Consider the following 17,236-nt stretch of genomic DNA (forward strand, 5'->3'; position numbering starts at 1 on the left):
ATATTTTTCCATCCATCCATCGCATATCCTTTTCAGGGTCGCGGGGGGTGCTGGAGCCTATCCCAGCTGTCATAGCGCAAGAGGCGGGGTACACCCTGGACAGGTCGCCAGTCTGTTGCAGGGCTAACACACAGGGACAGACAACCATTCAAACTCACATTCACACCTATGGACAATTTAGATTTTTCAATTAATCTATCCCCACAAAGTGCATGTCTTTGGGCTGTGGGAGGAAGCCGGGGGAGAACATGCAAACTGCGCATAGAAAGTAATATAATATAATTGCAAAAATAATTGTTTGCATGACAAGCAGTTATGCACTTTTTCTTAAGTGAGATTTAAAATGCCGAACACTTAAAATAATCACATATGTACGGTCATTGTACATGTACTGTAGCTTTATTGTTTCGTCTGGTGCTTTCATGCACCACAGCACATGGGGTCAGTAAAACACTGACGTAGACTAATGCCAACTGTTTTTAAGCAGACGAAGAAGAAAAAGCGGGGAAACTAAAAACGGTTTCCGACCGGCGATATTTCGCTGTTACACATAGTTGGGAAGTGCTACTCCAGGACTACAGGTGAAAAAAAACTAATTCCTAGATTTTTAAATAGGTGCAGTCAACACACGAGCAAGGTGATGCGCAAATCTCTTAGAGCTGTATCATTATGTTGGGATATTTTCTCTGTTAAGCTGCTCGTGGCTGTGTTTCTTACTACGGTGGGACATCATGCGGTACATGTCTGTTCCCTGCGGTTAGCTTTGCTAGCTACATGTTGACAGAGTTCAGGCACAGTTGAAGAGTCAGTGATACATGCGAGTAACACTGGAGCCACAATTTGTCCAATTATCATGGAATAATAAAGAGTACACTTTCGTTAATTAATTTGAATAATAAGTGGACGATTTAAACCAAATGTAGATAAAAAGAAAACGGACAGTTCACTACTATAATTATACTGCAGCCCAAATAACACAGTCAGGAATGAAGCCCTGAAAGTAAAATCCCCAGACAGCGTTGAAGGGTCAGAGACTAAATACTGGACATTTGGTTGGAGAATCAAAAAATGTATCTGTTACACCTTTACCTGATGGGATACCTCTGCTTATTCTTCCTGCTTCTACGTTATTGTTTTATTATTTATTTTAGCTATATTGACAGGGTTTGGGGTAGTTGGCTAGTTTTCAAAAACCCATGCCTTGATGAGTTTTTGTGTTGAAACTGCAGAAAAATAACTTTTTACCTGTGCAGCTCAGGAGGCCATCTACTAATAACAAAGTTGACGGTTCGATCCCTGACTGCTCCAGTCTTTATGCCAAACATCCTTGGACAAGATGCTAGCCCCCAGTTGTTTGAATGAACTTGTGAGAATGTTAGCTAGAAAGCACCTGCATAGAAAGAGCATTGGATGCTCAGGTAGAGTAGAAAAGCTATGTAAGAGCCAGTTCATTTACCTCTTATCCTTCCTTTTCTCTCAAAGTCAGCTGTGATGGCCAAACTTCAGGGCTTTGAGTTTTGGAGGAAAACTCTGAAAGAAGCACGCTATGTGGTGGCTCCCATGGTGGACCAGAGTGAGCTGGCTTGGCGTTTGCTTAGCCGCCGACACGGTGCTCAGCTTTGCTACACCCCCATGCTGCATGCTCAGGTGTTTGTCCGTGACGCCAACTACAGGAGGGAAAACCTCTACAATGAAGTTTGTGAGGAGGACAGGCCTCTTATTACACAGGTGAGAATCATCACTGAGTTGAGTTCTTTGTTTGTTTTTAAATAGTAATATCAGTAATTTAAAAATGCTTTTAATAGTTTTGTATTTATTTATTTTCTTTTTAAACTTTAAGACGTTTGTGGTGCAGTAAAAAAATTCAAAGTGCAGGCTTTTGTTATTTGTTCATTTTTAATTTAAATTTTCAGTTTTGCCCATTTCAAAACCTCCTTATCAGAGGCAAAGAAAGAAACAAATGTAACCATTACATCACCTTAATCGCTTCATCTGCTGTTGCCTAATCTAAATCAGTGTTCTATCCTCTGTGTGTCAGTTTTGTGCCAATGATCCAGAGGTGTTCCTTCAGGCAGCTTTGCTGGCTCAGGATTATTGTGACGCCATCGATCTCAACCTGGGCTGTCCACAGATGATTGCTAAGAGAGGTACACCCATCATTCATATATGAACCCATGAATTTCTTACGTTACCATTTCTTAAAGATTGCATCAGAAAGAATAGTGTTGCCAAACTTGCAGACGAGTGAAAGGGGAACTTTACACTGATGTTTTTCTTTTCTCTTTTCCTTTTTTTAAGGACACTATGGAGTTTTTCTACAAGATGAATGGGACCTGTTGGAAAAAATGGGTAAGTCTGTGTTTGTATGACTGAACACTGTTGTTGGACTCTGTCATTGTCTGAGAAATAACATTTTCACGAATATTCATGATGCAAAAACATTTTTTCCACATCTTCTGTTTGTTTAATCAGTTTAATCTCAGGCACCTAAACTTTCCCCTTATTTGTCAGTCAGCTTAGCCAACGAAAAGCTCAAAGTGCCAATCACGTGCAAGATCCGTGTGTTCAAGGAGGTTGAAAAGACAGTCCGCTATGCCCAGATGCTCGAGAAAGCTGGATGTCAGGTATGACCTCTGCATTAATTTGAATGAGTTTGCCAGCTCTCCGGCTTGTCACTTCCCAGTCTGCAGCAGAAACAGAATTGTCCTTTCACCTTAGCTGTTGTTGTAAGGGGGAAAAAAGATTTTTCTAAGTTGAGCTTCGTACACTGTATAGAAAGACACAGATGAACGGACTATTGTAACTATTGTAACGGACTATTGTAAAAGTCACCATAAGCAAATTTTGCCAGTATGTATTTTTAAGGATGTGTTCCATTTTTATGTAAAGTCCTTTTACTAATAAGAGCTTTTAAGGAAAACTACATGCACAGAAAACAGTGTGTTACATTAGAAAATATTTTTTTAAACTGGAGCAGTGACGAGGAGTAAATTCAGCAAATCTGATGTTTGGTGTGACTCGGCCATCTTTGTTTTACGCTTCACTGAACAAGCGTAATGCACAGCTGCATAGTTTATTTTCATTTCTGACTGTTGATTTGTGTGTTTGCTTTAAATGGTGTTTCCAGAAGCATTTGAATAAATCTGTGTTGATCGGTTTTGACGTGTCTCCCAGCTGCTGACAGTGCACGGCAGAACCAAAGACCAGAAAGGCGCCATGACAGGTATCGCTAGCTGGGAGCACATAAAGGCTGTACGGTGAGCTGCTCGTCTTCTGTATCTGATGTGGGACGTATTCCTGTTTCCAGTGTTTCCTAACTAATAATTAAATGCAGTAGCTTTGATATTAAAGCAAAATCAGATGAACCATGAAGCTGATGAGCCAAATAACATTAATGTATATTGACTTCTGTGATTCGTTGCAGGCAGGTGGTAAATATTCCAGTATTTGCTAATGGCAACATCCAGCACCTCAGTGATGTGGAGCGCTGCATTCAGGAAACAGGCGTGCAGGGAGTGATGAGTGCAGGTCAGGAGCAGGAGTTAGTTTTATTTATTACTTTTCTTCCCTGATGTGATGATGACGACCATAGCAACCACGATTTCTGTGTTGTATTGTTCTTAGAGGGGAACCTCCATAACCCAGCGCTGTTTGAAGGCCACAGCCCCCCGGTGTGGGAAATGGCTGAGGAGTATCTAGAGGTGGTGAAGCGCTATCCTCCATGTACTCTGTCCTACGTTCGAGCCCACCTCTTCAAGCTGTGGCATCACACGTATGTCTCTCTTTGCCTCCTGCACTTGGAGATTCTGTGTTTACCAGAAATCATACTGGTCCAAGAGAAATTTGATTGTCCTTAAAGTCTTTCTTCTGGTAAAAGTGAAGCATAAACCGAGCTGTTGAATCTGTAACTGTTAAGGTCTTTGTCCTGCTTGATTCACGATATCTGTTCTGTAATTTAGATTAACTTGGCTTTAAATATGGCTCCTTTGATTTATAAGCTCAAAAAAATACTTGCTGATGAGTTTATTGGCTCAGTCATTAGTTTAAATTACTGAATAGAGCATGATTTTAATTTTACACAGTGTGGAGTAATGAAAAACGATAAAGCCTGGTGTAGGAGCTCCACCCCTCGTCTACTATGTGTGGTTTTAAAACATCAGGACTTCAGAAACCAATAAGTGACATCACAGTGCCCATCTTTTCCTATACAAGCTGTGGTGGATCAAACTTTCTCTGTGATGAACTACAACACATTTCAGGTGCCAGCATAGATGAACATCTGTCCTCTGTGCTTATTTTAACATCGGGCATGACACCAGGACGGTCTCAGTAGGTCCTAATAGACTAAATGTCTACCCAGTTAGTGAGTTTAAACATAACTGCACCAGATCATATTTCATGTTCGCTGTTCATTGAGTGGTACTTTGTGTGATACAGGGTAGGAAACATACACAATGTTTCTTCCTGCTATAGCTCAGCAGTACTGGTTTAAAACGTGACCTTTCCTGCATGCTGCATGCATGTGTGTGTTCAGGCTGCAGATCCACCAGGACCTGAGGGAGGAGTTGGCCAAGGTGAAGACTCTGGAGGGTTTGGCTGACGTTAGCAAACAGCTGAGGCTTCGCTGTCAGGTACAAACAGGAAACAGCTTTTCAAATATGCACAACTGAGGAGGTAGCTAAGACCTCAGCATTACCATAGCGACAGAGGTGAAACAAGAAGCAGACTGACATTATTAAAGTAAACATTGCATGTTTTTATATAGTTCTGTGCTGTGTAGTGGGCAGACTGCAGTCATGTCTGTGTACTACAGACATTTCAACAACAAGTTCCCAAAGAATCAGTGGAATGATGTGATAATGAGGTGCATTGTTCAGTAGCAAGTACACTTTGTGTTGCATTAGAAATTCATCATGACCCATTTTCTCTATAGTTTTCACATGTAGTCAAGATGTCATCACAGCCTTAACACCTGCAAGGTGCAAGAAAGTTAGATTTTTATAGGCAGACACTAATATTTCAGTCAAATGCTGATATTAACCTGATGTTGTCTGTTGATTCATTTTGGCCAATAAGCTTTAAGGACAGCGGCACTGACACCATGTATAACTGCTTAGAGCAGGGGTGTCCAACTCCAGGCCTGAGGGCCGGTGTCCTGCAGGTTTTAGATGTGTCCTTGATCCAACACAGCTGATTTAAATGGCTAAATGACCTCCTCAACATGCCTTGAAGTTAGGGCTGTTTGATATAACGATATATATCGGATGGCGATATGAAAATGTCATTTCATTTTACGCTATCGTTTGTTTCGTGGTGTCACAACATAAACTGTTTGCGGCAATATTTTTTCATGGTTTTGATGGTCACTGTAGTGGCTATAATCTTTTCTTAACGTTCTCTCTTTCTCTTATAATTAAAATAACCACACTACGGACGGACAAGCGGCTGTTTTTATGCGTTGTCGTTAGCAACAACAACAGTAAACCCAACGTGTGGCTCCACCATCCGCTTTTTTATTTTCCACATAAACCTTTCACAATAAAGCTTAAGATCCTGTTGAGATTTTTCAAAATAAACTGAAATGATGACAAATAGAAGGACCAGTCAAAACAAATCAAGGACCTTATTCCTAAATGAGGGGCTACCTCTGTAGCATGGACATGGTTTGATTAGGAAAAGTCTGACATGGACCAGAAAACTGTACTATCCAAATTTTGCTGCAAACTGGTCCCCACCACAGACTCAAACATGACAAACCTCTTCTACCACCTACGCAAGAGTCACGTAAAAGAGTATGCAGAGTATTTACGGATGAGAAGCAACAAAGAGCCGTCAGGTGCTCAAAATAACCCTTAAACTCAAACGTTAGAACAGGCTTTTCCCCGCAGCACGCCGTGTAATAAATACTCACAAAGAAAATGGCAGCCGTTACAACTTATGTCTAAAAATGTATCATTTCATGCATCGGTCAAAACGGTCGACTCCAGGTACACGACGCCCAGCTGAAAGCACTTCACGCAAGTCGAGTTGCCAGAGATTCACAGAATTTACAAAAAATGAAAAATGTTTGTGATATATATCGTTGTCGGGACGATAAATGTCTTATATCGGGATATGAGATTTTGGTCCACACGGTCCTACTTGAAGTTCTCCAGAGGCCTGGTAAAGAACTAATCATTTGGTTCAGGTGTGTTGACCCAGGGTGAGATCTAAAACCTGCAGGGCACCGGCCCTTGAGGCCTGGAGGTCCCCACCCCTGGTTTAGAGCATCAGCTTGTTCAGTTGCTGCTTGTTCAGGGTCACATGACCTTTGATTTGAATGTCATAGTGTAGAAAGTGTTTACTGTCCTTTCCATGAATTGGGAAGTTTCGTAATTCTACAAAAAAAAAACTGGGCACACACCCTTTGTACCTCTGTGTTCTGCCTGATCAGCTCGCTGTTACTGTTTATATAATGTATTAACTTAATTCATTGTGCATTTTTTGCGTAAAGCACAACATCAGGATACTGGATGTTAGTGTCAAGTGTCAGAAGATTCATTAGCATAGACTTTGTATATTTTTGCTATATTTCAGTTTGAAATGCAGCAAATTGTTATGGGTTTGTGTGATATGTTATGGCACCATCCCAAAAGGTTGATTCTGTTCATCTGGACGTACCTTTTGGAATTTACTTACCTGGATGATTGAGCATGCATCACGACATTACAGCACTGAAAGATTCCTGACTGTGGCTTTCTGTCTATTCAGGAGGAGATAGCCAAAGGAAAAGATTCAGAAGATAAAGAAAGCGGACTTCCTTTCCCCCACTGGATCTGCCAGCCATATGTCAGACCAGTGTAAGTCACAACGCATCTCTACTTACTTCAGTAAAAAGAAAGTAATGCACATCGTTTGATCCATGGACACACTTCTCAAATGATTTCTCACTGTTGGATGATCACATTACAGGCCAAAGGAGACGGTTACCAACGGTAACAGCCAGGCATCAGTGTTGAAGAAGACAGTTTGTCAGAAGAGGGCACTGGAGGACTGTGATGGATCAGCTGACACACTCTCCAAAAACAAGCAGAAGAAGAGATCCCGCAACCCCAAAAAGAACTTCTGCCCCGAACAGAAACGTAAGTTTGTGCTGTCGACTTAACCTGCTGGTCAAAAGTCTTATAACACCCCAATTCTTCCAGTTTTTTTTTTTATTGAAAATTATGCAGTTTAATGTTTAAAGCATTGTACAAATACAGAATTGGAGTTAAAAAAAAGTATCTACTTTTGGCAGATATAACAGCTGAACATACCTGTGGGAGTTTTTCTACAATAGAAATCAAATATTCTTCACAAAGTTCTTCACATATCTGTTGCAGAAGGTCCCATAAATGTCGCACTTGTAGGTTGCTTTGCTTTCACTCTTCTGTCCAGTTCATCCCAAACCAGCTCGATGGGGTTTAAGTCTGGAGACTGTGCTGCCACTTCATGGTTTTGCAACATATCATCTTGTTCTTTTCCTGAGGTAGTTCTGGCATAGCTTGGACTTATGTTTGGGGTCATTATCTTGCTGTAGGATGAACCCCGACCATTTTCTAGGCACAAACCAGAGAGTATTGCATGGCACTGCAGAACGCTGTAGCAGCCGTTTTAGTTCATCACTCTGTACAAGTCACTGACCCTGGATCCAGTAAAACAGCCCCAGACCATCACACTTCCTCCTCCATCTTTGACAGTTGATGCCACACACTGTGGAACCATCCTTTCGCCTACTTGATGGCGTACAAAGTTCCTACATGTTGAAGATTTCAAATTCAAGACTTCCAGTCTTCTGCTGGCGGTGTTTCATGGCCCAGGCAAGCCTCTTTGTCTTATTCTGACATCTTAGCGATGGCTTTCTTGCTGCAACTCGTCCTGTCAAACCTGCAACTCGAAGTCTTCTCTTCACAGTTGAAACTGAGACTTGCTTTTTATGACCACTATTAAGCTGCTTGAAGCTGTTGTGCTGTGAGCCGCTGATCACACAAGCTGTTAACTCTCAGAAACTTGTCCTCTGATTCAGTTGTGGCTTTAGGTCTGACAGACCTCTTCCTGTCACAGTTTCTGAGGCCTTTTGATGGTGAAGGAAACTGTACTCACTGACACCTTGACCTTCTTTCCAATTTCTCTGTAGGAATAACATTTTTAAGTGTTTGATGGTCTGTCTCACTTCCGTTGTTAATTCCCCTATTCGCGCCATTTTTGTAGGAACACAGAATTTTCTGCAGTACAATACTTTTCAGGTGATGCTCACAAGTGTATGTCACCACACTGCTTTTATGCAGACAGAGGGGGTTGTAAGTGTAAATGACCACGGCACACCTGTGTGTGCATTCATGCTTTGTCGCATCTTTATTCAACCACTTTTCCGACACACGGTTGCTGTACACGTACAGTGGGCTGCAGCTCTGCGGCTGCCAGCCACACACATCAACAGCAACCCCATGACAGGACCCTACACCACTCTGAAGCTGGCGAGGTGTGATTGCGATGCCGCGCAGGTGCATCCGCCTTCCCTGCTGTGGCGCCACCGCCCACGCCCCGCCACAGTAAGTAATCCAGAAAAGTTGGAACACCTGTAGGAATTAGTAGCACCAGCTTGATCAACCTCTGTTGCTGCAGAACAGCTTTAAGTTGTTAACCCACATTGTGTTCTCTGAAAAAGGCCTTTTGTGTATGAACATTATTTTTCAGTTTTGGGTAACCTTACCTTTTTTTTTTAACTTCTGGCAGTTCACCACTTACCTTTGTACCATTTCAAGCTTTTCATTGGACTTGAATGACTTGAATTGCAATAAATAACTGGAAAAATTGGGGTGTTGTAAGACTTTTGACCGGTTGTGTAAATTGTCAATTTCCTCATTGAAAATGTGAGTCACTGGTCACTAATGTGCATCTTATTTCTTCCGGCAGCCAAATACATCAAATGTGAACAATGTGGTAACCCAAAGGTAAGCAGAATTCAAACACTGACCTTCAAGTTTGGACAACAGATCAAAAGATGAGATATTAGATTCAGTTGTCAGTTGCTCAAGTACATTTTCATAAAGTTTAGACATTTAGATAGAAATTCTTGGTTTTGTTCCATTCGCACCCGCTTTTGAGATTGAGGGACGGTTTTACTTTTATTTGATCGTCAGCCTGAATCCTGTGAGCTTTTACTTTCCTCTGCAGGGAAATAAGTGCGTCTTCAGCCTTTGTCGAGGCTGCTGTAAGAAGAAGGCTTACAAAGAAGTGGCAGACTGTCCAAGTAAGTGTATATACACACACACACACGAGGTGCTGTGTGTTGATCCCGTGTAGTGGATATGATTTCTAAACACACTGTCTGCTGATTTATTGACACAAAGACTCCCAGAGCTTATTACCGCCACATGTTAAGACATTAATGTGTTAGACTGGGTTACACAGTCCACAGCAATACAATACAGCAATTATCCAGCCTGTCGTTTGTCAAGATGTTTCATATCACTGTGAATCCACAGTCTAGAAATAAAAGCTAGCAAGCTACTCACTTTGTTATTGGATGAAAGAAATGAAAAAGACTCATCTGTGATATAAATGTGTTTATTTCCTGTGTTTAACAGGCCACGGGCTGAGGTTCAAGACCAAGGCAGAGAAACGGAAAGCAGAGGAGAAGGAGCAGGCGGAGAGGTCCACAACAGAGGTGGAGAGAAGCGACCGCATTCCTCAGCCTCTGCAGGATTCAAGAAGGGAACTGGAGGAGCCTCGGCCGCTGCTATGAGCAGGACTGCAGCCATCTCTGCGTGCACAAACCACACACTCACTGGAGGGTGGAAGCAGTGCATGCAGTAGTCAGTGCATACTGTGTACACAGCTGCTAAGTAGTCTGTTTGGGACTGATGGTGAAGTGTGGACATCAATCAACAGACCAAAAAATAAAAGCTTATTTTTATGTAAAAGGGATTTCTAGGTGAATAAGCAGTCGGGGCGGGGGACTGGACTTCTGAAAATGCAATGGTTCAAATATAATTTATTTATTTTTTACATTTTTTTAAGGACAGATATTCTAAAGACATTATTTTGCCCAAAGTTGTTGGTGAGTCTTCACAGGGAAAGATTTAGTAACTCGTTGAACTGTAAAAGGATCCTGAAGCAGTTTGGTTTGTTTCAAATGCTGCAACTGTACTTATGGTACGAGATGTTTAGTCACATATAAATAACATTGTGTGCTTGATTTTGTATCCACAACTCAAGCACACACGTTAATGTCTGTCTCGTTAGTGCTTTGAAGCTTTCTGATAAGTTAGGACTACCTAACCCATCATAGGGACTGATAAGTGTCATTTTCAGGCTCTGATACATGACTTTAATTAAAGCGTTCATCTTCTTGTTCAAACATGACAGAATCCATCTTAAATCAGTCAGGAGAAGTAAAATATCACAAAACCAGTTCTCACAAGTGGAACTTTACTTATTTCTTAGTTCTGGCATCTGTTAAAAATAAGTAGCGTTTCATACAGGAGCTGGTCAGAAGCCTTAGTCTTAGTATCGCCTGAGCAAGCTCTTCTGACAGGACTGGACGCAGCATCTACCTGTCTATATGTGGTTTAATTAAAGTCACGAATGTGCTTACTTTCTTTATTTTGCATTAACATTAGCCCATAGTGCATTTACTGTGTGCCTTTTGAATGAAATCACTGTCTGTCCTGAACTTAAGCATAAAGGACACAATTCAGCGCTCCCTCTGCTGCTGAGTAAAACATGCTCAGCCTGAAATTTAAAGGTGCTGCTTGCGTATACAGGGTAATAAGGTACAATGGACATCAAAGAGGATGTGTGTTTTGTGTTAGTTAGCGCCATGCTGTCAAAGGTTGGGGGCAATTGTAAATTTGGCAACACAGATGAACAAATATATAGATTTTTATCTGTAATGATGGAGCTATAATGAAGTCACCCTCTGGTTTCTGGACTCTGACTTTTTGAAAATACATTTTAATTCTTCCTATTTCAATTTTAAAAAAATCTTTTTGTGTGGAAGAGTTAAGTTGTGAACTAGCTCTGGTTAGTTTGGTTAGCAAGCTTCAGCCACATGCATATGGCTCTCACACAAACCTGCTAATTAGGGACAAAGTAAAGGAGTCATAAATTGCACTCACCAGCCTTTAGCACAAACGTTTTGGACTATTGCCATTTAAAAATGCTTCAAAAGGTGTAAAACTCACAAAAATGCTAAATCCAGGTACCTCGGCGTAAAGGAGGAGTAACATGACTCCTGTTCAACATTGTGGTCACGTCCCCAATGTTAAGTCTTACAGGTGTTCAGATTCATTTTTAAGAGAAAAGATGTATTGAAACTACAATAAAGGTCCAAACCATTTTTACAGCAGACTCTAAATGCACTTTTAATATTGTAAAGCATTTTAGCAAAGGTGTTTGGTGACTGACAGCCTCAAGTGGTGAATCCAGGAACTGCAGTTTTTGCTTCATGTTTTCAGGTTGCCGTTTGGGTGGCACTGATGTCTTTGTCTCCTTGGTAACTAGCTTGTTTACTAACAGGACAACCTAAGCAAGCCCAAAAATGCTTTAACTAATTCCGATAAATATTTATTACTTAAAGCATTTGCTGTTATGAGCTATTTTAGATTCATTTTAAAAAACCTGAATTCTGATTGCAGGCTCCGGGAGCTTCCTGTTTACGTTTTTTTTATTTTTCATTTTTTTTATTTATGACAAATCGGTAAACCTGTGTCGGTTTTATTTCCTGCTTTTCATATTGTTTTTCTTATAGCCTTTGCAGCTGGTACAATGCGGTATTTTAAAGCAAGGTGTGTCATCTATGCTAACATGAATTGTGTTTATAAAAATAAACATGAATACTAAAAGAATGGTTTGTACATTCATATATGTATTTAAAGGTTTTCTGGACTCTGGAATTTTAGGACTCTGGTACATTTCATGGTTGCACTGATTGGTAATTGGTCCTGGTAAAATTCTCAGGTGTCTGCTGAAAATAATGCAGAATTTCTTTTCTTGCTTTTTTGTTTTTTGCTTTAATGAATATGTTCAAATCCTTCATGGAGGAATAACATAATGTTTAGCTATTGGCATCAAATTGCTGCCACTGAATACCCCTCTGCCTTCCTAATGATGACTGTCACCTGTATTAGTGCTGTGTCCATTTAGATGTGGAATCCAGCTTATAGTCTTTTTGTGGCTACAATTTAAGTATGTCCCTCATCACATGCATACAGTGTTAAAGTTACTGGGAAAAACAAAATAAAACATAACAAAACACCGCTACAAGGACACACTTTCCAAAAGTGTATGTGTGTGAGAGACATTTGAGGGTCTGATTTGGACATTCATATACACGGATGAAAATTAATTCTGAAAAGTGCAAGGTAATACGTTATTGCTTTTAAGATGAATATCTTCTCTGTGATAATGAAGATGCTGTCCAATATTTGATGCAAAAACTCTAAAATTGCTTCAGTTGTAAGGCTGAAGACGTCCCCACTCCTTTTCCCAGTGGCCCTACTCCTCTTCTGTACATACCTGTGTGTTTACTTAAGGTTTGTGGAAATATTTAACACACATGATGTGCTTACACACCTTTTGTGTTATAAATAACACTAAATTAATATTTAACACATCTGTTTTAGTTATTGTTCCATACTGAATACTGGTTTTTGTTTTTATTTTACATGTTAATATGAGAATTAGTCAAAAGAATGACGTGCCTCTGACTGCATCAGTTTATTCTGTTCCTGTTGTTGGATATGCAGTATAAATATTTTTGAGAGCAGAGTGCCATCTAGTGGTCAAATCAAGGCAAGTTCACATTAGGTGCTACTGTGAAAATTGTGAAGGAAATTTGGAAAGAACCTCTTTCAAATGTGTCAAAAATGAGACTTTCTGTGATGTAATATTTAAGGGGTGTCAAACATGCAGACCATAGACTAGATCCCGCCCACCCAAGGCTTGAGTCTGCTGGTTGGATTTGCAAAGTGTAAAAGATTGACATGTTTTTCAGTGCAGTGTGTGGCTATTATTGGTTGGGTTTGAGTGTAAATTCTGAAAAGTTAGAAGGTATTTAATAAAACAAAATAAATAAAAGTGAGAACAAAGCGGTAAGAGTCTTTCACCGTATAAAGAAAGTTTTATACCATCTGCAAGCTGTCAAAGGGAAGTGATATGGAGGCTTTGTCTCCTGAAGAGGGAGCACCTTTGTTCACCTGGACATTTACTAAAGTAGAAGAAAGAAAGAAAAGATAACAGTTGATTTTACCCAATTAACCAACTGTTGTTCTGACATTTAGTCACTGCAAAGTAGTTACAACACAGAAATGAATTGGGTGGATGAGGTCGCACAGAAGCTTGAGAATAAGGAAAGGGACAAGTACTTGTGACGGAGAAGGAGGAGATGAAAGGACACAAGGAGAAATGATGCAAGAAAAGACGACTGCATAGAGTGCTGTCTTGTTTCTGTCTGCCCCCTCATGTATGCCTGTCTAGAACCGGCCCAGTATATAATATAGATGCTAAAAATCTGATTGAAAAATTTGCACACATATAACTGTGTATCCAAGGAAGACGTTGCTATGGACGTGGGGGTGTCATCAGTGTCTTTTTTGAAACGTGAACAGGAATTCTTCAAATCACAAAGAGACACTAAAGTGATGCTTTAAAGCTTTAATGCAAAGAAATCTGTTAACTGAGCCACAGTCAGCTACCATTACCATGGAGTGACAGTGCTTTACAGGAAAGAAGCTAAAAGTAAGACAGGTTATCAGATGAGTACAGCGGGCAGTGTCGGTTTCTGAGGAGTTCACATCTCGGCTGGAGCTTTCCCAGGACGGTGGATGAAGTCGTTTATGAAGGTCAGATACTTTGCAACCTCAGTACAGACGCCAGGCCGGTCGTTGGGGCCACAACCACCAGAACTCATGATTCCCACCTGAACTAATTTCCCTCCTTTACGGCACACCAGCGGACCACCATAGTCTCCCTGTGGAAACAAAACACACAACTTAGACTACTGTGTCCACTTTGTTCCCTTTTTAAGTCTCATTTAAAACAGCAGATTCAACGATAAACTCCAAAGTAACGAGTAACTGTTATTAGTTTCTGTCAAGTAAATTCAGCTGAGTGAAAGTAAAGTACTTCATGTGTGATAAATCAAAAAGTGTTTGTTTATTTCAAAGTAGTAATTATCCGTTTGATTAAATGCAAAAAAGTACAAAAAAGAAAAAACTCACTTTGCAGGCACCCCTTCCCTTGCTGTCACTTGTGCATATTGTATTAGGCTCTAACTCAGAATACGTCTTCTTACAGGTACTCTGAGAGATGATGGAAATCTTGAGCTGCTGAAGTGTTTCTGGAGCTTTCAGTGGAACTGTGGACACACAGGAAAAGTATGGAAGTGACAGAAAGGTGATGTTTCTTATCTGTAAAGTACCTTAGTATGCAAAGTGTATGTATGGACGCAGGCTATGTTTATACGCAGTTTATAAACAGTGGTTTCATCAGTGACAGTATACCAATTTACAATGGATGTGTGAGCCTGCCTTGATACAGCATGTATATTTTAAAGCCTACTTTCTGTGCTTAACTTACCACCATTTCCCACTTCCCCCCAGCCAGTGATCCAGCACTCAGATGATGGACCAAAGGTGTCATCCTTGTCGGGCAGAGGCACTTGTGCAACATCTTTCGAAAAGGCAATCGGTTTCTTCAGCTTGATCAGAGCAATGTCATTTTTGTAGTTGCCGTTGCCCAGGTCTCGGTATGGAACATAAGGAACAATATTGCCTATATGCATGTAACGCTCAGACTTCTTTTGCAGCTGATATGCACCAATAGCAACGAATGATCGATGAAAATCAAGACTGCAAGACAAGAGAAACACACATTAAGTCTCATGTATTTTGGAATGACCAAGCCTTCAACAAAACAACACTACACATGGGTTTTGTGGACACTGGTGCATTCAGCAGTTTAAAGGGCTGCACATGTTCTTCCATAGTTGGTAGGGACCAAAAGAAAAGGAGCTGCAGTGGAGTAAACATTACATTAGTTTGGACCTGATGCAGTGTCAGCTGGGTGTGTAAATATGCAGCTACTCACTAAAAACACAGCTTAAAATGCTGAAATGTGCATATGGTGTGTTTAAATACTGACTGAGGCCTGCAGGTCTGAGACGTTAGGCGAGTGGGAAAGTGTCCTGAAATGATTTTCTCTTTATTGGCCAACAGTAAAGATCCCTATAATTAATTATTCCCCAAAAATACTCACATGCAGCGTGAAGCTTTTTTGTTCTGACTGATCTGGAAGATGTTCATAAAAATAATGAGACATGTTACTGCAAACACACACAGACTTACTTAGCCACGCACTGTGCAGAAGTCAGCACCCACTGCTTTGCAACGATGGTGCCGCCGCAGCGCCATTTCACCGTTTTCGATTCACTAGATGTCACGTTAAGATGGACCATCCATGGCCACATACCCTTTTGAGCATCCTCTGCACCAATGATGGAGCTCCTCACTTCATTTCCCAGTAGACCTGAAAAACACAAACAAAATGCTGGATGTAAGTTTGAGGCATCTAAGAAAATTAAATCCCATCAAAGTAAGAGCTGTTTGCTATTTTGCTCAGAATGGATGATAAACATTAGAGCATCAGTCTATCGAGCCTGCACTCTGAAATCTGGGCTCTGGATTTGGGAAATTATGGTTCAGCATTTTTCTCTCTCACCACCACTGTTGTGGAGCAGTACCAACACAGTTAGCAGAAGTTTGCAGAAAGCCATGGCTGTGATGAAGAACAGTGTAGCAGTGCCTCTGCATGGTGAGAGGGGAACAAGTGCAGCTTTATATGCACTGCTGGAGAGATGACTATCATTAGTCCCGCCCTTTCCATCTCAAACCACACCTAAAAAACCCTGTACATGTGTTTTTCACATACAGTGGAAAAATAGTTGAAGAGTTTGGTTGAATATTTTGATAACGTGTCAAAAAATATATATTTTGAACAATCGAATGTCATCTTTAATGTAAGAGTTTAACTCTTTTGTTTCATTATCTGCACTGCAGACCTGTTAGTGTGACACATTGTGCTTGAAAAGTTACCTGCTACTGCTGTGTTTAATTTCCACTTAAATTATTATGAACTGGGGGGTGGCGGAGTTAAAGTGTAAGGCATAAAAGGTTAAACTACTTCGACTATGGGATTGCTTTCTCCTATTCTCCGTGAAATGATGTCATATTGATGTTATTCTAAAAAGCGATGTTCGATATTTTTTATGTCTAATATCTTTACTTCTATTGGTAAACAGACTGTAGTGAACAAGATTCATTAATTATATATTTTATATTAAAATATAAAATAACTTGTTTTGCAAGTTTCTTTATATGGGGCGCCGTTCGTAAACTGAAACACGCTGAAATTAATGGCAACATTTTTCCACATTTAGTTCAAAACGTTACAAAAACATGTTTTTTCGAGTCATTTTTTACAACATTTACTAAAACATTTGTAGCTTTTTATATTTAAAACACAATTTTAAATGTTAAATCTAAATGTTTAATGTTAAATCTAAATGTTATATTTAAATCTAAATGTTAAATCTAAAGGTTCCGGGAAACTAAATATTTAGCTAACATGAAAATTTATTATACGGGTCAACGGAAAATCTTAAAATAAAAGCTTTAACATTTAGATTTGAATATAGATTGAACATTTAGATTTAACATAGATTTAACAAACTGTGGTGTAAATATAAAAAGTTACAAACATTTTAGTAAATATTGTAAAAAATGACTCGAAAAAACATGTTATTGGAAGGTTTTGAGCTAAATGTGGAAAAATGTTGCCGTTATTTTCAGCATCAGTTTACAATTTACAGTTACCATATCTTTATAACTATGTGTTATTGAACCAATATTATAATCAGCCCTCTTTTTTGGAGGCCTTTTTTGGTTTACTGAACAGTGATTTTGTATTTGTTACGATCCCCGAAGAAGGCATTTTTTTGATGTAAAGACTTTTTTACCAGATAAAAAAATAGAGAAACATAACGATCCCTTTGCCCAAACTGATTGCAGCTTCTACCTGCTAATAGAAATAATGTTTCTTCACTCATGAAGATCTGTTTGACATATTTTTGACAAATTAAAATCCAACTGTGTTCTTGACTTTATGGTTTGACACGAAGACATTATTTGAATTTGAGCAAACTGAGTATCTCAGG

General features: G+C 39.9%; 2 protein-coding genes across 2 annotated transcripts; one reads left to right on the forward strand and one right to left on the reverse strand.

The window, feature by feature from the left end:
• The first annotated feature begins 559 nt into the window (after nt 1-559).
• dus1l (dihydrouridine synthase 1-like (S. cerevisiae)) lies at nt 560-11,805 on the forward strand. The gene is made up of 14 exons (XM_063471116.1): nt 560-581; nt 1,483-1,728; nt 2,039-2,147; nt 2,299-2,349; nt 2,512-2,624; nt 3,175-3,257; nt 3,425-3,528; nt 3,625-3,772; nt 4,535-4,631; nt 6,751-6,839; nt 6,952-7,121; nt 8,935-8,972; nt 9,196-9,271; nt 9,609-11,805. The coding sequence occupies exons 2-14, from the start codon at nt 1,492-1,494 to the stop codon at nt 9,764-9,766; spliced, it is 1,473 nt and encodes a 490-aa protein (XP_063327186.1). The 5' UTR covers nt 560-581; nt 1,483-1,491; the 3' UTR covers nt 9,767-11,805.
• A 1,857-nt stretch (nt 11,806-13,662) lies between these two features.
• LOC134625835 (tryptase-2-like) lies at nt 13,663-15,919 on the reverse strand. The gene is made up of 5 exons (XM_063471155.1): nt 15,742-15,919; nt 15,369-15,549; nt 14,602-14,873; nt 14,244-14,380; nt 13,663-13,993 (listed from the first exon to the last, which is right to left on the reverse strand). Exons 1-5 carry the CDS (start codon nt 15,794-15,796, stop codon nt 13,814-13,816), a joined length of 825 nt encoding a protein of 274 aa, XP_063327225.1. The 5' UTR covers nt 15,797-15,919; the 3' UTR covers nt 13,663-13,813.
• Nucleotides 15,920-17,236: the final 1,317 nt, after the last annotated feature.

This window comes from Pelmatolapia mariae, linkage group LG4 (assembly GCF_036321145.2).
Source record: "Pelmatolapia mariae isolate MD_Pm_ZW linkage group LG4, Pm_UMD_F_2, whole genome shotgun sequence".
Lineage (NCBI taxonomy): Eukaryota > Metazoa > Chordata > Actinopteri > Cichliformes > Cichlidae > Pelmatolapia > Pelmatolapia mariae.

Coding starts and splice junctions, on each gene's coding strand:
- dus1l (XM_063471116.1), top strand. CDS start 1,492: ATGGCCAAACTTCAGGGCTTTGAGTTTTGGAGGAAAACTCTGAAAGAA. Junction 7,122..8,934: donor CTTCTGCCCCGAACAGAAAC/GTAAGTTTGTGC, acceptor TTCTTCCGGCAG/CCAAATACATCAAATGTGAA. Junction 8,973..9,195: donor AACAATGTGGTAACCCAAAG/GTAAGCAGAATT, acceptor TTTCCTCTGCAG/GGAAATAAGTGCGTCTTCAG.
- LOC134625835 (XM_063471155.1), bottom strand. CDS start 15,796: ATGGCTTTCTGCAAACTTCTGCTAACTGTGTTGGTACTGCTCCACAAC. Junction 15,550..15,741: donor ACTGCTCCACAACAGTGGTG/GTGAGAGAGAAA, acceptor TGTGTTTTTCAG/GTCTACTGGGAAATGAAGTG. Junction 14,381..14,601: donor GGGGGAAGTGGGAAATGGTG/GTAAGTTAAGCA, acceptor GTGTGTCCACAG/TTCCACTGAAAGCTCCAGAA.